This window comes from Heterocephalus glaber, unplaced genomic scaffold, assembly GCF_053883595.1.
Source record: "Heterocephalus glaber isolate CG9 unplaced genomic scaffold, H.glaber_assembly_v1.0 deba00001561, whole genome shotgun sequence".
Lineage (NCBI taxonomy): Eukaryota > Metazoa > Chordata > Mammalia > Rodentia > Bathyergidae > Heterocephalus > Heterocephalus glaber.
In genome coordinates this window covers 12,977,986-13,004,006 of record NW_028258349.1, presented here as the reverse complement: position 1 = coordinate 13,004,006, position 26,021 = coordinate 12,977,986, and the positions used below count along the sequence as shown (strand labels likewise).

The window sequence follows — 26,021 nt, the reverse complement described above, 5'->3', positions numbered from 1 at the left end:
GTTTTTTATTCTGAAATTGGCAATTTGCCTCTTCCTGGATTGTATTCAAATGCTTTGAAACTCATTGAATTTGGTACTTGATCCATTTTGTTGTGAAACTTTTGTCATGTTACTTGTTATCTGGTACTCTGTGCACAAGCTAGAATTTGTCAGTGTCCATTGCCTCATGACTCACTACTTTTTCTAGCCTAAACAATTTGTTTATCATTCATCATTTTTGGTACCTGCTCTTTTTGATACTCCTCAAGCCTCTCGAAACCAGTTAACAATGAGTGCTAAGGTACTACTACATATACTCTTTTATCCTATTTTTCATATCATTGGGCTTTATTAGATTCAAATTTAGTTCTTTGTCAAGAGTATAGGTAGTGCTATGTACATATTATTGCATCTTATGTTTGTCCCACTTTTAGAAATACTGAGATTGATCAGTAGATTTTTTTTTATCAGACTGGTCTGTTTTGATGATCCATATATATATATTTTTTGGTATCAGGGATCGAACTTGGGAGCTCGCACTTGAAGGCAGGCATGGCACCATTAAGCTAATTCCCCAGCTCTTGATGATCCATATTAACCTTTCATTTCAGGGATTTAGGAGTTATTGATCATCATTGCCTAGATCCTTTTTTTTTCCCTTTGGTACTGGGGATCGAACTCAGGACCTTTCACAGCAGGTACGGCACCACTGAGCTAAATCCCAGGCCCTAGACCCATTTTACTAGAGGTTTCTTCTGCTTTTATTGGCATCCCATAAAGAAACATTCTCATCAAATATTGTTTACCTAATTACCATTTTTACAGGTCAGGAAAAGAAATAGGAGATACCTTCCTTTTAAAATCTTTTCAAATAGTGATTTGTGCCCTAGAAATCTCCGAAGTTTGTTAAGTTAAATAATTATAAATTTATATTTATTTAATTTTAGCATCAGAATAAAGATATGAGGATGTGGGGACAATCTGGTTGTGATATCTGTCACCCCATTGATTGCCAGGGTTGACTTAGCTGATCTGGCTGGCTAGGAAGGTGTCCTTTTTCTCCCTCACTGCTCCATGCACACCTCTCACCCCTCTGCCACCCCCAGAGCCCCAGCAAAACTGCTCAGTCAAAGAGGACAGCCACCCCCAGTTGAGGAGAAGTGTTTCCTCAGTGAAGAGTAGCTGCACTCCCCTACTAGAACCTCCAAACAAGCTCTTAGAATAAACGTGTATAAAAATACTTTTCATGTGTTATTTTAATTCAAATTATCTCCTCTGTGGCCATTGGGTCATCTTGTAAATTTTCTGCTCCAAACATGGAAATAGCCATTTCTCTAAAAACTCCTCTACTTAGTTTAAGTGGGAAATGATATTTGGAGAACAAAATTTGAGTGCTCTGGTTGCTCATTATTACTGGATTGTTACCTAACATACAAAAATATATCAGTATATTATAATAAAATTGCCAGCATCATTACTTGTGAGCTTTGGGCTATGATTAATTAAAAAGCCTTGGGCTTGGATACAAGCACTGCAATACCACCACAGTTGATCTGATAAGCAAGAGGCTACTAAGTGACTTAACAGGTAGGTGTTGTATATAGTATAGACATGCTAAACAAATTTCATATTCCAGGCAGAATGAAGTGGAATGGTGCTTCTTGCAATTACATCACATTATCCAAAGTAGCCTACAATATAAAACATGTGAATTGTTTCTTTCTAGAATTTTCCATGTTTTGATCAGTTCATCTTCAAGCAGCTGAGACTTTGAAAAGTGAAATTGTAGATGAGAAGATTACTGTACATTACTGGTGAGAAAAAAAATGTGCCAAACAGTATTTAGAATAAGCTGTCTGTTGTACAAAAAGGAGTTGGGGAGCAGGGCTTGGTAGCACATGTGTGTAATACCAGCACTCTGGGAGACTGAAGTAGGAGAATTGCAATTTCAAGCTGAGCCTAGGGGATTTAGTGACTTAGCAAGACCCACTCTAAAAATAAAATTTTTTTAAAAGGGCTGGGAAGTTGCCCAGTGCAAAAAAGGTCCTGGGTTCAATTTCTCAGTACCACAAAAAAGGAGGTGTTGGAGAGATGTATATTTGTGTAAGTATATGCAATACATATCTGTGTGTATATATGTATGGGTAAATATATGATCTATCTATCTATCTATCTATCTATCTATCTATCTATATATATATGTTTTTAAAGAATGAAAGAATAATCCCAAAACTAATAAAAATGATTATAGCATAAAGGAAGAATCAGGGACAAGTGAAAGCTAGACTTCTTTGCATATGCTACTGTTTGATAATTTCCTAATTTTCATCAATTGATACGAATACAAGATGAGGTTTAGTGCTCTTATAACATCAACCACCACTTTCTGAATATAGATATATCATAATTTTTGCCTTGATGTTTGCTTTGGTATGACTATTGACATACTATTTTTTACCAAGCCAAAACGTTACTTAATTATGTGTTCATATAACTGTTGGTCATTCTTAGAGATACTATTTGCCTTATTTTTATGTTTTCTTTATTTTCTGTATATTTTTGTTTAAACAGGATTCTCAGAATCTTGATTTAAATGAAGAGTTTATAAGTGTCATTTCTTTACCTTATTTTGATACATGAGGGAATAAAGGAAAATTCTAATGATTTGTAACTACTAAAGCTTTTGCCTTTTTTTTTTTTTTTTGGAATAGCACACTGCACTGCAGAGTGGTTGGATCAGAACCTAAAAGTTTTGTATGGAATCCCAAGTGCCAGTATCTATAGGTCTTTTGTTTTTAAAATTTCCCATGCCCTATATGGAGATATATGCTGACATTCATTATGCTATAGAACAAAATGGGATTGGAAGCCTCACTATTCAGTATGCAAACATTTGTATAATTCCTACTTTTTTGTTAATATAAAGACCTTTCTTTTGCATTGTAGAAAACTTGTTTTTAAGTCTAGATCATCTTTAATTCATTTTTTCTAGAACATAAACTTTCTTTTTCACGCTTGGATTATAGAGATATGGCCACTGCCTGTATAAATTGGGAGTAATAGTGTATTGGTCAAAATCCAGTTATAGAGATAAGAATACACACACACATACACACACACATGCACACACACACACACACACACACACACACACACATATATATATATTTTTTTTTTGGTACCAGGGATCGAACTTGGGACCTTGCGCTTGCAAAGCAGGCAGGGAAACCACTGAGCTAAATACCCGGCCTGAGATAAGAATATATTAACTGCTAGTTTAAGAAGGAAATAATTCATATAATGATATTAAGTGCCTTACAAAATCCTTGTGAGAATTGAAGAGACAGACTACAGTATAGGATAAATTTCTAAGAATGAGGCTTAAAGGTACACACAGAGGTGAGCTGCTGAAGGAATTTCTTCTGCTAAGATTAAGAAGTTGATTTTAGGGCTGGGGATTTAGCTCAGTGGTTCCGCCGCCTGCCTTGCAAGTGGAAGGTCCTGAGTTCAATCCCCAGTACCACACAAAAAAAGTTGATTTTAGCTGAATGAGAAAATTTTTTATAGCTGTGGACTCTTGTCACTTAGTTTAAACTGTCTCAGCCTTTGCAGAGTAGAAAAGCAAAGTAGCAGGTTGAAATAGATGTTACTTAAGCAGATCCAGAATACCAGCCTCAGGGAGCTTAATTGTTCCCTATTCAAATTTGAAATTGATTTTCTTCTGTTTAGTCCCACTTTTACCTTTTTTAAAGTTCAACTGTGTTTTGGGGGTTCACAGCAAAATTGAGCAGAAATTAGAGTTCCATGTACTTTCTGCACCTTCTAGCCTTACCCAATATCAATACCTGGCTCCACAGTGATATATTTGTTACATACTAAAGCTGCATGGACACATTAGTACCAATTTATATATTAGGTTAATAGGGTATACTAGAGTTTACTTTTGGTGTGTGTATTATATGGGTTTTGATAAATGTATAATTACATGTATTCATTATACTATTGTACAGAATAGTTTCACTGTCCTAAAATCCTCCTGCTCATCCTTCCCTTTCCTATAACCACTGGCAACCAGTGATATGCTTTGCCTTTTCCAGTATGTTTGGAATCATATAATAGGTGGCCTTTTCAGGTTGGACTCTTCTATTTAGGAATATGTATTTAAGGTTCTACCATATCTTTTTATGACTTGATAACTCACCTCTTCTTAGAACTGACTAATATTCCATTGTCTAAATTTACTGGTTTATCCATTCACCTACTGAAGAAAATTTTACAAGTTTTAGCAAACATAAGTAAACCCCCATGTGCAAGTTTTTGTGTGGACATAAGTTTTCAACTCAGTGAGATAAATACTGTGCTCATATGGTATGAATATATTTAATATTCTAAGAAATTCACAAACGATCCTCCAAAGTGGCTGCCTCATCTTGCATTCCTACCAACAATGAATGAGAATTTCTTTCGCTATACATCCTTGTCAGCCTTTGCTATCAATGGCTTTGGTTTTATCTGTTGTAATAGTTATATACTGGTATCTCATTCTAATTTGCAATAAATTTCCTAATAACATGATGTTGAGCATATTTTCATATACTTGTTTGCTATATGTATATTTTCTTTGATGAGGCATTTGTTCAAGATCTTTTGCCTCTATTTTAATCAGGTTGTTTTCAAATGTTGGATTCTAAGAGTTTTTGGTATATGTTAGACAGTAGTCCTTTCTCAGATGTATCTTCTGCAAATATTTTCCCTATATATGACATCATTTATTTGATAGTGTCTTTGGCAGAGAAGTTTTTATTTTTAATGAAGTCTGACTTACCAGTTTTCCCTTTCATGTATCATGTCTTTAGTGTTGTCACCACCATACCCCAGATCACCCAGATTTTCTGTGTTATCTTCTGAGAGTTTAAAAATTTTGTGTTTTGAGCTGAGTGTGCTGGCCCGTGCCTGTAATCTCAGTACTCAGGAGGTGGTAGCAGGAGGATCATTGCAAGTTCAAGGTCAGCCTGGACCACATAGTGAGACCTTGTCTGAAAAAACAAACAAACAAAAATTTGTGTGTGTGTGTTTTACAGTTAGGTGTGTGATTCTTTTCAAGTTAATTTTTTTTCAATTTAATTTTTGTGACTGATCTAAGGCCAGTGACTAGATTCATTTGTAGTTTTTCAGTGCTAGCATGATTTATGGAAAATACTTTGCTCCATTATATTGCCTTTGCTCCTTTGTCAAAGATCAGTTGACTATATTTATGTGAGTTTATTTCTGACTTCTGTATTCTGTTCTGTTGTTCTATTTGTCTGTTCTTTCACTTATACCACATTTATTTTGATTACTGTACCTTTATAGTAAGTTTCAAAGTTAGTGTCTGGTCAGTTTTTTTAACACAGTGTTGTTTATTCTGGGTCTTTTATCTCCATATGAACTTTAGAATCAAATTTTCTATATCCACAAAATAGTTTGCAGTGTGGGATTTCATTGAACCTATAGATCAAGTTGAGAAGGACTGACATTTTAAAATATTTGGACTTCTTATTCATGCACATGCAGTATTTAGTTTTTCTTTGAGTTTATTCTTTGAGTGAATTCTTGGATCTTTTCTTCTTATAATCTTACACATATGTTGTCATATTTATAGTATTTTGGTTTTGGGAGTGGTAATTAAAAGGTAATATGGTAATTTTTTTTTTTTTTTGATTTGGTATTAGGGATTGAACTCTCAGGACCTTGCGCTTGTGAGGCAGGCACCAGAACCATTGAGCTAAATCCCTGGCCCATAACATCTTTTTAATTTCAGTTCTACTTGTGCAGTATATAGGCAACTCACTTTGTATGTTAACCTTGTATCCTGCAACTTTGCTATAATTACTAGTTCTAGCAGGTTTTTGTTGATTCTTTCAGATTTTTATTTTGAGACAGAGTTTCACTATGTAGTCCAGGCTGGCCTTGAACTCATGGTGATCATCCTGCCTCAGCCTCCCCAGTGCTGGGATTACAGGTGTGTGCTACCACAAATGGCTTCTTTCAGGTTTTCTCCATGGGTGATCATATCATCTATGAACAAAGAGTTTTAGTATTGTTTCTTCATTCTTAATCTGTATACCTTTTCTTTCTTTTTCTTATCTTACTGCATTAGCTAGGCCTTCCAGTATGGTGTTGAAAAGCAGTAGTGAGAAGGAACATCCTTACCTTGTTTTTGTCTGTCCCTGCCTTTTGAGTTCCTGAATCCTCTTAAGTCTTGAGCTTTCCCAGGGTTTGTGGAGAAACCACTTTATCTGTACTGGTATTTTCATCTTCATGAGATTTTTGTGTTAGCTTCCTAAGTGTGCTTTCTTGTAAACAGTTCCTTTATATGCCTTTCATCTTACCCTGTTTTGTTGAAAAGTGTTGTCTGCCTGTGTTTACATGTCTGTCTCCTTTGTCTTAAAGATTTGAGCCTTTATCCATTTTCAAAGGAATTTTAAAAATGAGAAATAAAAATATGTATTCAACCCACTGTAACCACAAGTATTAGTTTTATTCTTTTGTTGTTTGACTCCCTATACAATCATTTATGTGTTTACCCTTTCATTTTAATTATATTTATTTTGTGGATTTTCTCATTGTACTATATAGGACATACTTAAAATCAGTTAATGCTACCTGGCTGTGTACATACCAATTTTGTCTTCATAATGTTAGCTATATTAGTTACTTCTCAAACTTTAGGAGCTAGTATTTTACTTCAGATTTCTTTCATATTGATTAAGGCCAACAACAAAGTTTACACCCCACATGAGCAAATTTCTGATATGTTACTAGTAGTATAGTGGTAGATAAATTCACAAGTAATAATTTTTGATCCTCCATTTTAGAAGTTTGGGAAGTTGATGAGCAGATCAAGAACCAACAGGAAACACTTGTGAGGAAAGGCACATCCATCTCCAAGAAAACTCTGATTAAGGAGAAAGTCATTGAATGTAAAAAAGTTACAAAAATATTTCCTCTGAGCTCAGACATTATTACTTCGAGACAAAGCCTCTATGAATGTGACTCATTTGATAAGGGTTTGGAACAAAATTTAGACTTATTTAGTTATGAGAAAGGTTGTGTAAGAGAAAAAAATTTCAAATGTAATGAGTTTGGGAAACCATTTTACCATTGTTCATCCTGTGTCATAACTCCCTTTAAGTGTAATCATTGTGGACAAGACTTCACTCATAAATTTGACCTCATTAGACATGAGAAAATTCATGCTGGAGAAAAACCTTACAAATGTAAAGAATGTGGAAAAGCCTTCAGCAGGAAGGAAAATCTTATTACACATCAGAAAATTCATACTGGGGAAAAACCATATAAATGTAATGAATGTGGAAAAGCTTTCATTCAGATGTCAAACCTCATTAGACACCAAAGAATTCATACTGGGGAGAAACCTTATGCATGCAAGGATTGTTGGAAAGCTTTCAGTCAGAAATCAAATCTCATTGAACACGAGAGGATTCATACTGGAGAAAAACCTTATGAATGTAAGGAATGTAGGAAATCCTTCAGCCAGAAGCAAAATCTTATTGAGCATGAGAAAATTCATACTGGGGAGAAACCTTATGCATGTAATGAATGTGGTAGAGCTTTTTCTCGAATGTCATCTGTTACTCTACATATGAGAAGTCACACAGGGGAGAAACCCTATAAATGTAATAAATGTGGAAAAGCCTTCTCTCAATGCTCAGTATTTATTATACATATGAGAAGTCATACAGGTGAGAAACCTTATGTATGTAGTGAATGTGGGAAAGCCTTCTCTCAAAGTTCATCTCTTACTGTACATATGAGAAATCATACAGCTGAGAAACCCTATGAATGTAATGAATGTGGGAAAGCTTTCAGCCGGAAAGAAAATCTTATTACACATCAGAAGATTCATACTGGAGAAAAACCTTATGAATGCAACAACTGTGGGAAAGCTTTTATTCAGATGTCAAACCTCATCAGACACCAGCGGATTCATACTGGTGAGAAACCCTATACCTGTACAGTATGTGGAAAAGCCTTTAGCCAGAAATCAAATCTTACTGAACATGAGAAAATTCATACTGGAGAGAAACCCTATCATTGTAATCAGTGTGGAAAAGCCTTCAGTCAGAGACAGAATCTCCTTGAACATGAAAAAATTCATACTGGAGAGAAACCATTTAAATGTAATGAATGTGGTAAAGCCTTCTCTCGAATCTCATCCCTTACTCTGCATGTGAGAAGTCATACAGGAGAGAAACCGTATGAATGTCGTAAGTGTGGAAAAGCCTTCTCTCAATGTTCCTTACTTATTATACATATGAGAAGCCATACTGGTGAGAAACCTTTTGAATGTAATGAGTGTGGAAAATCGTTTTCTCAAAGGGCATCCCTTTCTATACATAAGAGGGGTCATGCAGGTGAGAAATGCCGTGTGTACTAAATGAAGGAAGGCCTTCTCTTGTATATGCAACCTATGATTTACTTAAAACATCTTGCTATAGGCTGAAAAAACATTTAACAAGATTGTTTTGGAAAAACAGTAAAACTTTGTTGGGCATGTGTACATAAGACTGCAGTAAAATGATAAACCATATATATAAATAATAAACTGGATATCCTAAAATTGTCAGTTCTCAAAAAAAAAAACTATAGATTGAATGCATTTCCAAATAATCTTAGCCTCAATTTCCTAGAATCTTTGTAAAATTATTCCAAAATCATGTGAACCAAGTCTATGGATTGCTGAGAGTTTTGAAAAACAACAGAGGGGACACCCTTAGTGTATGCTACCCATATAGTTATAGTCATTAAAAAGTGTAAGGTATTAGTGCATTAGATAGGGTAATAGTTTTAAAGAATAAAGTTTTAAACAACAGACCCAGAAGCATATGTGAATTTGTTATATGTTAAATATGACGTTTTAAGATAGTAGGAAATAGTGGCCTAGTAAATGACAATTTTTAGAATATTTGACATATCAAGGGGGATAAAATTATGTACAATCCTAAAATTATAAAGAAATGATATCTAAAGAATTTTAACACTGAAATATGACAAATCAAAGTCTGAAACCATTGGGAGAAAATACAGGTTATTCTGTATTCCTTTGAGGTAATGAGGGGGTTTTTTGTTTGTTTTTTTTAAGAATCTCACAGTTCCATTTCTGGTCCTCATCCTATAGAAATTCACATCTAATGTTTAAGATAGATAGACAGACAGATAGATAGATAGATAGATAGATAGATAGATAGATAGATAGATAGATAGATAGAGCCATCCTAAATATTCATCAGTGGCTTAATGAATGAATAATGTATGATATGTTCAAATGATAGAATTGTGTATCCCAGTTAAAAACAACTAGATCCAAGTTGTATAGTGAGGATAGTTATCTAAAACACTGTTGAATGAAAAAAAAAGGTATAAAAGAAACATTGTGTAACATTTGTGTAAGTTGGAATGAAATCATTTATTAAAAAAACCAAAGCTTTTAAATTGAAATATCTATGTATGCAAAACTAAGATGAGTTCAAAATCAATAATGCCTCATTATTGATTGTGTTGTCTCTGGCAGGAAGGGATTTGAAGGTGTTAATTAAGGGGGACCTTTAGCTTTACATGTATTTTTTACACCTTACAAAAGACCAGTCACATATAAAATAATTCCTAAAAGTTAGTATAACACAGTGGTAATATGATTTGATTGTCTATAGTGTTTTTCTAGTAATTTCGCAGAATTAATGAGTCAAGGGAAGCCTGTATTCATAGAAAGAAATGCTATAATGGATTCTTATGTTCCACAAGATGCTGAACTATTTTGTTTAAAATATTTCCAGAAAATTCAGTTTAAATAGTACTCTTTATGCTATAATATGCAGTTAGCATGTTTTATTAATTCCATGAATTTTTTTACATTTTTACATTTCCAAAAATTTTAGTCATCTTTGAATCAGTAATGTCATAGATTCAAGTAATCATTTAATCATTAAATTTTGAAAATCAGATGTCAGTATAATAAATGAAATGTGTTTGTATTTACTATTTTAGGGCATAATGATCTACCCATGGTTCCTGCCCTTTTAGTATATTTATTACTACTTAACAAATTTGTCAGGTTAATAGCTAACTACTTAGTCATGTGTTTAGAGTTATCATGAAATGAGTAAGAGTTTCCTGAGAATTAGACTTTGCAGTGTTAATGTTCCTAGCCTGTAAGTTTCCATACAAGAACGTAAGCATCAGTGTCATTGTTAATTATTTCCTTGAGGTGGCCATAAATACTTTTGTAAAATTGCTTATTCTTAACATATAGACCATATTGTTATTCCCACAACTCTTTGGATATGGCCTATCTAGTTTTGGTTGGAAGCAATGGTGGTCTCAGATTCTGAGCATTAATTAATAAAATTCCTCTAAAAGGGTCTTATTCTCTATAACATTACTTAAATGTACTCCTAAAATATAAAGATTGAGGAAGATGGTCTAAGTAGAGCTTTAACTTTTATTTATAAATATCAGTTGCATTTGTTTGAATTTGATTTCATAAAAATAAATCTGCAAATAAAGATTGTGAAATACAACCATGATTATGTAAATGTTGATGATTATTAAGTACTTTTGAAGATGGACAATGATGTTATGTATAGCAAGGACTTTAATGAAAACAATAACAGCTTAAAATATCTAAATGAATATTGTCATTTCATATAAACCTAGTGTTGTCTGCACACCTAATGTGTGCAAACTTTTTTTTTTAGTTTTCAGTTTCACTATCAGTACAGGAATTTCTATGTAAATATTTTCAGTTGAGAGACATTAATTTTTGTCTGTCATTTTTCTCTGTGATTTTTTTTCCTTTTTCTTTTTCTCTCTATACTTCATGTGCCTTAAGTCTTCTGTTCCTTTCTTTATGTAACTTTGGCATCAACAGAAAAATTTAAAATTTCACTTGAGGCTCAAAGCCTAAGGACTTCCTTAGGCTCTTCTTTTGGCCTCTCCCTCATTCCATAAGACTAGCTGAGTTTACCAGGTGAGAGAAAATGCTTGGAAATAAACTGCATCTAAAGTCTAAAAGGTTTTTTACTGATTGCATATCAGCAAGCAAGTGATCTGGTCTCTATAAATTCATCCCCCACCCCGTCTTAAAAGGAAGAAATAACAGTATAGATATAATTGTATGTGGTAACATTTGAAAGAACATTAATCAAATCATGGCAAATTCCTCTTTACCAGAATATACATGAACTGGAACTGGAGCATTTCTGTTCTAGATTTCAAACTTCATAAGGTCCCATTCCTGTGAGTAACCTTGGAACACACAGAATAAAATATATTAGCAGTGGTTTGGATTAGCAGCAATAGAAATTGATAGATTTAAGTGTACTTTGGAGGTGATTTACTAGAATTTTCTCAGGTGAAAAAGAAGAAAGAGATACAACTCCTTGTTATGGCAAGTAACTGGCTGGATGGTAGAATATTTACTTAACATGCACCAGACTAGTGAGAAACATTTTAGGGTAAAGGTTGGGGATGGAATCCAAATCTGTTGTGGACTTTCTTTTTAGTTGTATATCCCAGAAACAGACGTTGAGATAAGAATTCCTATACAAATAATTTAATGAGGAAATGCTTTCAGTAAGAAGGTTGAAGACATGGAGGAAGCTAGACAGAAATGGGAAATGGGTCAAGGGTGTTAGGTCAGGCATCATCGTGCCATAGGTCATTTTGGCCTGATCCTGGGGAAGCTTTGAAATGTAAGATATGCCTCAGAGTTGTTGATTCTACCCTTAGGACCAAAGCACTTGTGCTTCCGAATGCTAAGAATCTTGACTGCTAACAACTTACATTTAAGTTCCTCTACAGGAATCGTTCTTGGATGAAAAGAGTTGCCTTGTGCAAGTTTACACCGTCCCTTGAGGATAGCCTGGACCCCTTTGCCTCAATTTATGACAACTCTGAAGAGCCATCTCGAGCTCTGTGAGGAATTACAACTGCATTGTAGTTCAGTTTCTACTTCCCTTATATCTTAAAACTGGTGATATTCCCAAGAGCTTTCCCCAGTAAACTCCAGTATTAAAGTTTATCTTAGATTCTGTCTGCCACAGAACCTGATCTAAGACAGTGGAGCATTTTGCAACAGACACTGTTCTCAGATTAGCAATTTTTAAAAAATGTTTTAAAATGTATTTGAAAATGCCAGTTTTCTTTACGTGTTGATATAAATAATATTTTGTGAAAAATAACTTCTAAAAATATTTAAGAAGAGAGGCATTGTTAACACCATTTTACAAATACCTTTAATGCCTTAAGGGAAGATAACTAGGTTCTCATATCTCCTATATGCTGTCTACAGCAATATAACTTTCACATAGACTGGGAAAACTCCTCTGTATATTCATGAAAGAATCAGAATGAAAAAGGCAAGTAAAACCTTGGCATTGTTTTGAAAGTAGTTCTGACCTCAGGGACCTGTAGATATTCCCTGACCACTCTTTAAGAACTCCTATTTTGACACCTAGCTTAATCTTTTCAAAAACTCAATGTGATTGACTAAAGAGATACCAAGGAGAAGTACTGGCATGCAGTTAGTAAATGTGACCCAAGATGGAGAACTTGAGAATCAAAAAGGTAAAAATATGTTGGAATAAGTAGGTAAATGGAAACAGATATTGACAATAAAGAAGAGCAAAATGGGTACAGGGTTAAAAAAAATTGATGTACTGAAAGATTGATGTAATTCAGAGGGTTGAAATGGGTTTGATTTAAAGTATTTCAGGTCCCTTCATTGTTAAAGATAGAGCTAATGTTTTGAGATACAGATTTTATAGGATGTGAGAGACCAAAAATAAGTATCTTAAAATAAGATAACTGATTTTATTGTCCTCTCAATGCTCTACAAGTTAGGCAGTGCAGGACTAGTGTAAACTTTATTATTTTGTATCATCTCTAGTATGGTAGCCTTATTCTCTTGACCATATAAATGCCATCACATTTATATCACAAGGCGCCAAGTAGAGGAGAGGACAAAAAGGTGTCCTGATTTGCTTTAAGGACAAGTATCTGATGTTGTACAAATTGACTTCTTTCCCTCCCTCCTAGCTGGAACTCAGTAGTGTAGCCAGATATAGCTGCAGACTAGCTAGGAAATTGAAAAGATTTACAATATCTAGAACTGGTGATGCAAGTAAATGAGTGTATATTCATTGCTAGTGGAAGATGTGAAATAGGACTTTTATAATGTGTTTTTTTGTAAATTAAACATTGAATAACTTTTAAAATACAAACTTTGTGGTTTCAGCTCTTACCTTTAAAGGGCTTGGAAGGGACATTCTTTGTTGTTACAACAAAAGCAAAAACAGTCTTTTCTTAGACCCATCAGAGAACTGTAGCGGCCAGAAGTCTGAAATCAAGAAGTCAGCCACAAGTCCATGCTCCCACCAAAGGCTGTTGGGAAATTTTTTGTCTTCTCCAGCTTCTTGTTGGTCCCACATGTTACTTGGCACCCAGCCACATTGTTCAAATCTGCCTCCACAGTTACACTACCTCCTTTTCTTTGTGTGTCCTCCCTTCTCAGTATATCTCATAAGAACAGTTGTCATTGAATTTAAGAACCACCTAGATAATCCAGAACGATCTCTTCTTGAGATCCTAATTTCAATGTCCCCTTTTCCAAGTAAGATCACATTTGTAAGTTCCAGATGTTAGGACATGGACAAGTCTTTTAGGAGACTACCAGCCACTATAGATGGAGACAGGGCATCAGACCAGTGTGAAAAGGGGGAACAGTTGAATCAATGGGGAAAAAAAATCGATGTTTATTTTGCAAAAAGATGAAATTCAATTCCTGCTTCCTGGAAAAGATGATATTTGTTAACATTGGAGTTGAGCTATGGAAGTATTTTTTAAACAAAACACACAAAGTTTATTTTAAAAGAATTAATATTTTGGCCATTTAAAGTGTCCATTCAGTGCTGAGTAGGTGGCACATTTATATAGAATATGGAAGTCACACAGGGAAAACAGAGATGGCAAAATCATGTCATAGATCTTAAAGCTTTTAAAGATTCTGCTCTGGAGCCAGGGATGTAGCTCAATGGTGCCGTGCCTGCCTGTCAAGTGCAAGGTCACGAGTTTCATCCCCACTACTGGAAAAAAATAAAAAATAAAGATTCTGCTCTAAACTGGTACGTATCACTTTTACATTCTACTGCCCAGAGCAATTCACATTACCATGTCTGATGTCAATAGGCAGGACGTAACAATCTTCAACTCAGGAGGGACAGAAGAGAATGGAAAAAAAAAAAGTTACAATATCACACTTCAATACACCAACCAATGAAATAACTAAGTGTGGGGTCCTGTTGGAACAGTACGAGCGTGTGTATAACCCAGTGTCTGTGATTAATATAACTATATGCATCTGAGGTTAAAATGTCCATAAAAACCTCCCTCAAAACCAAAGACAGACACAAGAGATGTGGATTTGGTGTCTACATCTCTTCTTAGTAGAATCACACTCTACATTTTCAAGTCCAAATGATGTCCTGAAACTTGAATGCATGGCTTCAAAAATTATCACTGGGGGGAAAAAAAACCTCTCAAAGCTCATTTTTAGGATATAATGTCTCTAGCTGGTTGCAGTGGCTCATGCCCATAATCCTGGTACTTAGGCTGAGGCAGAACAGTCACAAATTTAAATCCTGCAGGGCAATTTGGTAAGACTGTCTCCAAAAAAAGGAGGTGGGGTGGGTCTGGGTCAGTCATGGTGGTACACACCTGTAATCCCAGCACTCTGAGAGGCTGAGGCAAGAGGATCACTCCCAGTTCAAGGCCAGCCTGGAATACATAGCTAGACCTTGTCTCAAAAGGGTGAAAGGAAAAAAAAATGGGTAAAGGGACTGGAACCCTCACCCTGGTAGAATGCCCCTGGATTCAGACTAGTACCACCCAAAAAAAAAGTCTGTAAAGTGAATGTCAGTTTTTTAATGAAGTATGCATTTACGCTAAAAGCATTAGCTAGAAATCTCCATTTTTATATGGATTCCATCCCAAAGATGATTAGGATGTGTAGAGCTTTGCTAAAAAGTATGATGGACCATGCCTATTAAAATCATGTTGTGTTGCATTGGCCTTCTCTTTGGATTTAGAATAATGGGCCTCAAAGTTTTTTGACAGAGGCAGCCTAAATTTTAGTTAAATTTTTTAGTGGGGAAATTTGATAATTTTCATATCTGTAGACCAAAGAGCCAGAGAAAGTGGGTCCACAGTCTTGAATGAGTGAATCCCAACTTCTGTTGATCCCCATTGGGCTGTTGAAAAGCCCTTTCAACAGGAGTTGAATGGATATGCTGAATTAGGTTGAAATGTGAATTCAGGGCCAAGATCCTGGAGTTGAAGATAATTATTTCCCACCAAGAAATGTAAGAAAAAACTCAAAGAACTGATTTCTTGAACATGGAACAACTCTTCATTTGTTTAGCTCCTTGACTTCATCAGTTTTGTAGTTTTTCTCATATAGCTCTTATGCATATTTTGTTAGATACATACTTAAGTATTTCATTTTGGAGGGTGTTCATGTAAATGATACTGTTTTTAGGTTTCAAATTCTACTTGCTCATTGCTGTAAAGTTATTAGATTTAATATATTAACTTGTATATAATCATTTGAAACCTTGGTATAATAGCTTATTAGTTCGGGGAGCTTTTTGTTGAACCTTGCATATTTTCTATATAGATAACCATGTCATCTGCAAACAGTTTCCTTCCTTCCCAATCTGTTTTTTTTTTAATTTCCTTTTCTTATTACATTAAAGACTTCTACTATGATGTTCAAAACAAGAAGTGAGAGAAGGCATCTATGTTCCTCATCTTATTAGGAAGCTTTTGGTTTCTTACCATTCAGTTTGACTTTAGATGTAGTGTTTTATTCATGGTTTTGTTAATGGTTTGTTTAGACTTGGGGTTTTTTTGTTTTTAATTTTGAAACAGAATCTTACTAAGTTTCCCAAAGCTAGCCTTGTACTTCTGATCCTCTTGCCCCAGCCTCTTGAGTACAGTAGCTGGAAATAGAGGAGTGGGCCTCCATGCCTGACTGGTTTGGGTTTTTTGTACATGTTCTTTATTAAGTTGAGGAAATTTCCTTTGATTTCCTAGTTCAAGAGTTTTTCTTAATTATGTTTATGAGTTAGATTTTGTCTAGAATTTTGGGGGGAGCATTGATTGATACGACCTTGTGATTTTTCTTTAACCTGTTGATGTGATGGATTATAGTCATAGAGTTTTCAAATGTTGAGCCAGATTTTTATATATGGGGTAAATCCTACTGGTTGTGGTACATAACTCTTTGTATATATTTTTGGATTTTTAATTTTCTAATATATTTTGTTGAGGATTTTTGCATCTATGTTCATGAGAAATATTGGTAAGAAGTTGTCATTGTTATCTTCTAATGTATTTGTCCTTGTTTTGGTCATTGGTATTAGGCTAATGCTATTCTCAGAGAATGAGTTAAGAAGTATTCCATTCTTCTGGAAGACACTGTAGAGAATTGGTACAGTTTTTTCCAGTGAACCCATCTGGGCCTCATAGTTTCTGTTTTGCAGTTATTATTAATTCACTTTCTTCTGTTATGTTAAACCTTTTGTAATGTCCTGCAGTAATTCTGTGTCTCATTTTTCAGTATTCGCTCTTTTTAGTTTTGGAAGTTTCCATATTTCCATTGAAATACCATCAAACTCAGATTCTTTCCTCATGTTCATTTATGTGCCTAACAAAGGCATTCTGTATTTGTGTCATAGTATTTTTGATCTTTAACATTTTTTTCTCTTTTAAAATTTCCATCTTTCTGCTTACATTGCCCATCTTGCATGTTTATGTTTTTTCTACTAGAGACTTTAGCATGTTATTCATAGTTGTTTTAAATTCCCAGTCTCATAATTACATTCTTGCCATATCTGAATCTGTCTGGTTTTTAACCTTACTCTGTTTCTTCAAATTGTTTTTTTACTTACAATATGCTTTGTATTTGTTGTTGTTGTCATCGTCATCAGTGAAAACTGGATGTGTCATATTTGGTAAAAAAAAAAAAAAACCTCTAGTAAATAGGTTTTTTGTGATGTAGCAATTAGGTGTGGAGTAAGGGAAAGCAACTTTCATCCTATGATTTGGTCTCAGTCTTTTAGTAAACCAATGCCCCTGGACTGTGAATTTCACCAGTGTTTCTTAGGTTTTTACTCCTCTCACCCCATTCTCGTAGATGGGACAAGATGACTACAGTGGACCAGATTTGAGTGTTTTTCTTTTTTCAATTGGTTAGGCTCTAATAAAACCCCAGCAAGTTAGACTATAGTATACTAGTTCTCTTAGGGCAGGTCTTGTTAAGAAGAGCAGAATGCTCTAGTATATTTCAAAATATTCTCCCTTCCCCTTACTAGAAAAAAATATTTTTCTCTAGTCTTTATTCTAAGAATCTAGTGAGTTCCTGTAGATAAAACTCAGAAAAGTGTAAAGGTTCCTTGAGACTAGGACCTGTCAGAGTTTTTAATTCAGAGTTATCTACACTGAACCTGTAGTTTTGTCAATTATAGTTCAGGGTGTTGTGCCCCACTACTAGTTTATGTGGAAGTTTCTGCTCTGATTATATCTGCCTATCTCTCTTTTGGATTTTGTGGAAGCCAGTTTACCCTGTGAGCTCACTGTTCTGCTGGATTTAAGAAGACTTGTTGGAATATTATTCAGCCATAAAGAAGAAGGAAATAATGTTATTTGCAGGAAAATGGATGGAACTTGAGACCATTATGCCAAGTGAAATAAGCCAGTCTCAGAAAGTTAAATATCACATGTATTCTCTTATGTGAGAAACCTAAAATATATATAAATAAATGAAGAAAATAAAAGAAAGAAGATAGGAGTCTAGGAATGGGGAAGTGGATTAGGGGAGGATGAAAGAAAAATAAAGAGGTTTAAAGGGATTAAAAATAAGCAAGCCAGGGCTGGGGGTTTAGCTCAGTGGTTCTGCTGCCTGCCTCACAAGCATAAGGTCCCGAGTTCAATATCCAATACCAAAAAAAAAAGCAAGCTGTTATATAAATTTCCCAAACTAAACATCACTATTCTGTATTATAAACTTGTACTAATTAAAATAAAATGAAAAGGAATGGGGGGAAAAAAGATGACTTAAGTTGATTTTTTCCCCATCTTTTACGTGTTAGGACAGATGACTTTTAAGCTCTTTACAAAACTGGAAGCCCTAACTATTAAATAGTCTATATTTTTGATCTAAAATATGTTTGTAAGCCCTTGAATAGCCCAAATGTGTCAAGCTGTTCGCCCATCATTACTTCTTACCTTTTTTCTGTTGACTCATATCACTAAAACGTTCCCAACCACTTTCTTTATGACTTTCCCCCTTTTTTTTTACTTTTTCCATTTCCCTTTTAAAAAATTGAATATATACATAAAGTATAAAAATTGTAAGTGAATATATTCATAAATTTTTACATTTGTATGTTCTTGTACATCTACTTCCCACATCAAAAAATAGATTAAATCCATTCCCCCCAAAACTTCCCTTGGCTCCTTCCTTCATTATGACTACCATCCCCATTCTGAAGTCAGCACTATGACTACCATCTCCATAGATTATTTTTGCCTGTTCTAGAAATTCGTATAAATGGAGTAATATGTCTGATTTCTGGCCATATTTGCTCAGATAATGAGTTTTTATCATCTTCTGTGTCTCAGTAGTTGTGTGTTGCAGTACTGGCGATTGAACCCAGGGCCTTCCTTCCAAGTGAGCTACATCCCAAGCCCTTTTGATTCTTTTTATTTTGAGACAGGGTCTCATTAAGTTGCCCAGGCAGGACTGGAATATGCAGTCCTTCTCCTTCTACCTCCTAGAGTGCCAGGATTATAGGTGCTTGTTTCTTTTCATTAGTGAGTACCACAATGTATTTCTACAGTTACTATTGATAAATAAGTAGTTTCCAGTTTGGAGTCATTAGAAATGAAGTTACCATGAACATTTGTGTAAAAGTCTTTATATAGATACATGTAAACACGTATTTCTCATGGATAGATACCTAAGACACAATTTTCTGCTTAATCTGTGTGTGTTTTATGAAAGCTCTTAATTTTTAGTGTTATTAATTCAACCTTAGTTTCATTTTACTTATCTTGGCATGCTATGAAAACGTTAACCTCTGGCAGTTTCAACTCGTAACTTTTTTTTTTTTTTTTTGGTACTGGGGATTGAACTCGAGTCCTTGCGCTTGCACAGCAGGCAACGAAACCACTGAGCTAAATCCCTGGCCCTCAACTCATAACTTTCTGAACCAGCAAATAACAGATGGATGTTAGCTGCACCAGGCTTTGGACAGAGTGCCAGTGCAAAAGCCAAGGCAGAACCTCAGCAGCTGCTTCTGTGGCATAAGTAAAGACTATATCCTACAGATATTTTAGTATTCCCATGTAACCAGCTGCTGCTTCATCTCTAAATGTCACACATAAGAGAGCAGCATGAAATGCCATTTTTATAAAATACTCCCAATATAGCCTATTAAACAACCTTGGCAGGGAGCTGTACTGTGACAGGTGCCCTAATTCAATTATTCCTTACCATTGATGATACTTTTTCATGCACTGGAGAGGCCCAAGTCACATACAGATTTGTTGTATTAGCCTCTGGGCCTTTGTGAAATGTTACTTCTTATTTCCTGCTGGACTTCATAAGATCTCCTGATGTCCAGTGTAAGCTTGATTTCTGCAGTACCTAGAGGCTTTTTTTTTTTTTTTGCTTAAATTCTTTCATTGGTACATTTTAGGTATACAATATGTTTACATTTATCATTGGGTACTTGTACCTGTACATGATGTATCTTGGTTCTTATTTTTTCCCCATTCCCTGTCTTCCCTTCACCCCTTCAACCCTTCCTTATTTACACACACTTTATTTCCATTTTTTCCTTTTCTCATAATTTTTCCTTTCCTGTCTTCTCTTTCCCCTTCCCCTCCAACTTCCCCTATCCCTTTGGACCTTTTCTTCCTATTTCAAATTATCGATTACTCATTTTAATTATTTTAATCCTTATTTACACTTTCAGTTTCTCACACCAGAGGATCTATTCGGTATTTACACATGTGTGTCCTATTTATTTCACTTAAGAGTATGGCCTCAATATGCATCCATTTAGCTATAAATGTCCCTAGTTTCTCATTCTTTATGGCTGACTAGTACTCTGTTTTATTAGAAAACCACATCTTCTTTATCCAGTTTCCAGTTGATGGGCACTTGGGCTGTTTCCAAGCTTTAGCTATTACAAACTGTGCCACTATAAACATGGGTGCACATATATCACTGTGGTATGATTCTTTTAATTCTTTTGGGAAGATACCCAGCAGGGGAATAACTGGGTAAAATGGGACCTCTAGTCCTAGTTCTTTGAGATATCTCCATACTGATTTCCACAGTGGTTGCACCGTCTGCACTCCCACCAACAATGGAGAAGGGTTCCTTTTCCCCCACACCCCCACCAGCATTTGTTATTGGTTGATTTCTTGATAGCAGTCATTCTTTCTGGGGTTTAGTGCATGGTGATAGATATGGGTCTAGTTTTAATCTTTGGCACGTTGAAATCCAATTTTTCCAACACCATTTATTAAATAGGCTATCTTTCCTCCAATGAGAGTGTTTGGCTCCTTTGTCAAAGATGAGGTGGCTGAGTGTGTCTGGAGTTGTTTCTGCATCTTCTAATCTATTCCACTGATCCTCAGGTCTGTTTCTTTGCCAGTACCATGCTGTTTTTATCACAGTAGCTTTGTAGTATAGTTTCAAGTTGAGGATTGTGATACCCTCTGCCATGTCTCTGTTGCCTAGAATTGCTTTTGCTATTCTAGGTCTCTTCTGGTTAAAAATGAATTTTTAGATTGTTTTCTCTAGTTCTGTGAAATACATTGTTGGAATTTCAGTCAGTATTGCATTAAATCTATATAGTAGTTTTGGAAGTATGGCCATTTTCACTATATTGGTTCTTCCTACCCAGGAACAAGGGCTGTCTTTCCATTTTCTTATATCCTCTTCGATCTCTTTTTTTCAGAGTGCTGTAGTTTTCTTTATAGAGGTCTTTTGCTTCCTTTGTTAGATTGATTCCTAGATATTTCTTTTTTCTTTTTTTGGATGCTATTGTAAAAGGAATTATTTCCCAAGTTTCTCTCAGTGAGTCTGTTATTTGTGTGCAAGAAGGCTATTTTTTGAGTGTTGACCTTGTATCCAGCTACTCTACTGAATTTGTCAATTAAGTCTAGAAGTCTTTTGGTGGAGTTTTTTGGGTCTTCTATGTAAAGTATCATATTGTCAGCAAATAATGAGAGTTTAACTTCTTCCTTTCTTATCTTTATTCCTTTTATTTCTTTCTCTTTTCTAATTGCTGTGGCTAATGTTTCCAGAAGTATATTGAACAGGAGTGGTGATAGTGGGCATCCTTGTCTTGTTCCTGATTTTAGCATGAAAGTTTTCAGTTTTTGACCATTTAGTATGATGTTGGCTGTTGGTTTTTCATAGATAGCCTTAATCGGGTTGAGATAAAGACCTTCTATTCCAATTTTCTGTAGGGTTTTTATCATGAATGGGTGTTGGATTTTGTTGAATGCTTTTTCTGCATCTATTGAGATGATCATATAGTTTTTGTACTTGGGTCTGTTAATACAGTGTATTACATTTATTGATTTTCATATGTTGAACCATCCTTGCATCCCTGGGATAAGTCTGACTTGGTCAGGGTGTATGATCTTCTTGATGACCCTCTGTATTCTGTTTGCCAGTATCTTGTTGAGGATTTTTGCATCTATGTTCATTAGGGAGATTGACCTGTAGTTCTCTTTTGGGGTTGGGTCTTTCCCTGGTTTTGGAATCAAAGTAACACTTACTCCTGGAAGCTCTTTAAAGGAACAAATACTAAGTTGGGTACAGTGGTGCATGATTGTAATCCCCACTGCTCTGAGAATCATACATTTGAGCCCAGTCTGAGCAATTTATTGAGACCTTGTCTCAAAGAAAGGGAGGCTTGAGGATGTTCCTCTGGGGTTAAGTACCCCTGAGTTCAAGCACCAGAACCACAGAGAAAAAAAGAAAAATCCTGAAGGCAGAAAATAACCCATAAGTGTTACCTGGAATATAAGGCATCTGAGTCTGTCTGATGTTTAAATCAAAATGATGACATGAAGGCAGACACTTTCAGTAGACAATAAAGCATGCCCCATGGGTGACTGATGTCTATAATAGTAGATGTGGAAGAGATTTGTTTTGACAAACTAAGCACTTCTACAGCTTTGGATACCAGCTGGGTGTCCTCATAAAATTCAGTTCTGACATTACCTCCCACTTCAGATGCCAGTTCCAAGCTCCAGGTTGTTTTACTTGCAATTGTAACCAAGTAGGTATAAACTAAGGTTCACACAGCCATTCCCTATGTTCAGTTCATTTGTTTGAGTGACTCAGGACTCAGGGAAAGAAAGGATGGGGAGGAAGGAGGGAAAGAAAAAAAGAGTTAACCTACTGGGATAGGTGATCCTAATTCCCAATGAGAAATTGAGTTACTGCTCTATAGTGGAAGTAAAGAGGGCTATACCTGAAACAGGTGAATTTTGGCATTCTTCTTACTAACAGTTCCATGCTTACTATTAAGGGCTGATGGAAAATGACAGCAGTTTTGGGTTTTTTTGTTTTTTATTTTAAAGCAAGATGATTGAGGAATCCCGCTCTTCAGGAATGTTTGGCTAGATATGGTGGTGCAACCTGTAATCCTAGCACTTGAGAGATTGAGGCAGGAGGATTACCATGAGTTCAAGGCCCACCTAACCTACATAGAGAGTTCAAGGACAGCCTAAACTACATAGTGAGGCCCTGTTTGGAAAAAAGCCAAAAAAAGGAATGAAGGTTTAATTTAAACCAGAGTATCTGAGGTGGTTAGTAAAAGCAATGGAAATATGGAATGAGTTGTTGGAGAAGAAAGCCATAAATATCAACTATAACTTCACATCCAGTTATAAAGACTGTAGTGACTTGCATATTCTCTTGTTATATGTATGTATTTATTTTATACTAGCCATGTTTTTCTCATTTATGTGTAAATTTTTGGAGGCTAATATAATTAGGCAAACAAAGATTCAGTGGAACTGTAACTGAATTTGAGAAATAATATATCCAAGGGCCGGGGATTTAACTCAGTGGCATCTCTCCTGCCTTGCAAGCACAAGGTCCTAGGTTCAATCCCCAGCACCAAAAAAAAAAAAAAAGAAAGAAAGAATACATCTAACAATTAATTAATAATTAATATAAACAACTATTGAGTTTATATATCTTCTCATTTATATACCTGTACCTTGGTAGGTAGAAATTATAATTGTTTCAATGTAAGAGAACTTAAGTGTATATAAAAGTGTGTATAGGAACTGAGTACCCAAAAGGGGGAGGTTGTGCCAGTATCAATTTATTTCTTCTCAGCTCCAAATTCAGCCTTTAATACCTGTTATATGAAAATGGACTGGACTATATGCATTTATCCTTTACACCAAGTATGATGTTAGGCTTTGTCAATAGAGGATGTAGGAAGGAAAAAGGGGACCTCCCTTTCTGGCTATGGTTATTGCATTTTGCTTTTTCATGCTTTTGTTTCATGGTCCACTCAGTGGAGATGTGTATGTTTGAGAACATTCAGTGATGCTCAGCACCAGCTATGCTCCAGAGTATGTAGTTTGGAGATCTTACATGCCTGGCCTGGGCCAAAGACCATGTTGCTGAGGTTCTCCTTCTGAGAGACTCTTTGCCCCAGACCTCATCCCTGTAATAGCACCCCAGCTCCTCTGCATCTTGTCCGTCAGCAGTGGCTTGCATTTGCTTCAGGAGAGGGGGAAGTGCCTACCACCCTCCTGATGTGTATACCATGCATCTCAGGCCTTATGCTTATAGTGTCACTCACGCTTTTTGAGCAGCCCACCAGACTTCTCTACCATATAGTCTCTTGATGCAATACAACAAAGACACAACATTGTCTGTGCAGTCTCCTTACTAAATATATTTAACCTAAATTTTAGTGGAAGGAAATAACCAGACATATCCAGAATGTGAGACATTCTGGAGGACAACTACCTAGGTTCTTTAAAAGAAAAATGTATAGTTAATTCTGGAGAAAACAAAAAAGTAGAGACACTATTTTAGATTAAAAGGAACAAAAGAGATGACATTAAATGTAATGCATGGACTTTGTGTCTTGAAGAAAAATGTAAGACCTTTGGGAGGTGTTTGAATATGAATGAATTCTGGTATTGTTAATTTTCTCTGGTGTAATATGGTGTTACTGTTAGAGGTACAAAGGCTGTGTATTACTGTGTTTAGTGATGTGCATCAGACACCCTTTTGTGCTGTGTGATATGTATGCTACTGTGTTTAATGATATATGTGTAAAATGCTGTGCTTAGTATTATGTGTGGTTAGAAATTGCCCCGATCTTAATAGATATATGGAGACATATTTGGTAGGGGAGTAACATGATGCTTTGTTTTATTTTGAAATCATAAAGAGAAAAAGAATCAAAAGTGGCAGATTAATATTTGGTTTATCTATGGGACAGGCGTGTGTAAGAGTTATTGGTGCTACTTAATAGTATGGAGATTTTAAATTTTAAAAAATAAACAGTTGAAATGTGTCTGTGAAGGTACTGTACTCCACCACAAGGGGAGAAATAAATGTGGGAGGGTGAGAAGCACTAAACTTCTTTGGACTGTCCCCAAAGGCCCCACAGGGACAGAACTAGGGAACTAGTTCTTTAGTTAATTTCTGTAAGAAAGTGTTAGAAGGAATGTGTAAATCTAGTTTCCTGTATGATGGTTATAGAGTTGCACATAATATGTTAAAAATTATTTAAGCTGTATGGTTTAACTTTCTCATTTCTAATGTTTTTATCAGTCTTGTTTACTTATCTTCTAGAATCAAATAGTGGATTTAAAAAACCTTGTCCACTATTTTGCTGTTACCTGTTTCAGAGTTTATACTTATTCGTTTTATATTTAACAAAATTTAGTAAGTAACATTTTGTAAGAAGAAATGATATGGTCAAATTATAAGGGAATTACTCTTAAATGGAAAAGGAAAAAATCAGTCACAGTTACACATTATAAAATTAGCTGCTATTAACTGTTAGTCTTTCTGTTTTTCTTTATAAAAACGTTAAAACAATATTACCTGGTATATGGAGTTTAGTGTCACTTTTTGTATATTATTTCTTGGATATATTTCTGTTATTAAATGTCCTTCTGAAATTTAATCTTATAATGATATTGCAATGGCATTACATTGATATTCCATTAATTCACACTTTGGACCCAGGGTTGACACCTTTCAATCCCCTTCACTCATTTGCCCCATCCTGAGCCCATGAATGGCTTCCTCAGTCTCCCCTCAGCCACATCCCCAACCTCTAGGCTGGAACACATTTTGTGGACTTAATTAGGGTTCAGAGTGGTGATGAAAAACCAGAATGCCTGGCTACAGCATCACCACATTCCCAACTACAGGTTGCACTTCCCTGTGGCACCCAGCACTAGGGGATGAATTTCTAGCCCAAATTCTGCATCTTTGTTCTGTCACCCTTTAGCCACTGGGTCTCTAGGCCCATAGAGATGCCCCCAGCCTAAATGACAGGAGTGTGACAGGAGTAACAGATGGGCCCATTTAGGCTGTGTCTTGAAGCCACAGATTTGGGCTCAAGGACAGTTGCTAGACTAAAAGCACCTGAAGTCCAGCTTTTATGGAGGAAGAAGCCTACAGTCTTAGAATCACTCCCAGGACTCTTACCTGGGCACCTAAGGTCACATTTTTCCTTTGTAAAGATGGGAGAGGGGCAGTGCAGGCTTCTGTGGGCACCCTCAGTTTTTGTTGAAGGGTCGGGGGAGGTACAGGAGTATTCTGACTGGACCTCTGGGCTCCAGGGAGGAACTATTGTCTCATGCTTTCTTAACCATTTTCTTTTCCACCTTTTTCTTTCTCTAAG

At 35.6% G+C, this 26,021-nt stretch overlaps 1 protein-coding gene across 6 annotated transcripts in view; it reads left to right on the top strand.

Moving 5' to 3' along the window:
• Positions 1-26,021, top strand: part of Znf568 (zinc finger protein 568) — a 78,393-nt gene that overhangs the window by 30,476 nt on the left and 21,896 nt on the right. The window contains exon 7 of one of the 6 annotated variants that reach the window (XM_087191234.1): positions 6,837-7,976. The exons of 3 other annotated variants lie outside the window; for them this stretch is intronic. In XM_087191234.1, coding sequence (XP_087047360.1) covers positions 6,837-7,976 — 1,140 coding nt within the window. Of the gene's footprint in view, positions 1-6,836; positions 26,015-26,021 lie in introns of those variants that run through there. 2 more of the 6 variants (XM_087191231.1, XM_087191232.1) reach the window with 2 other exon arrangements.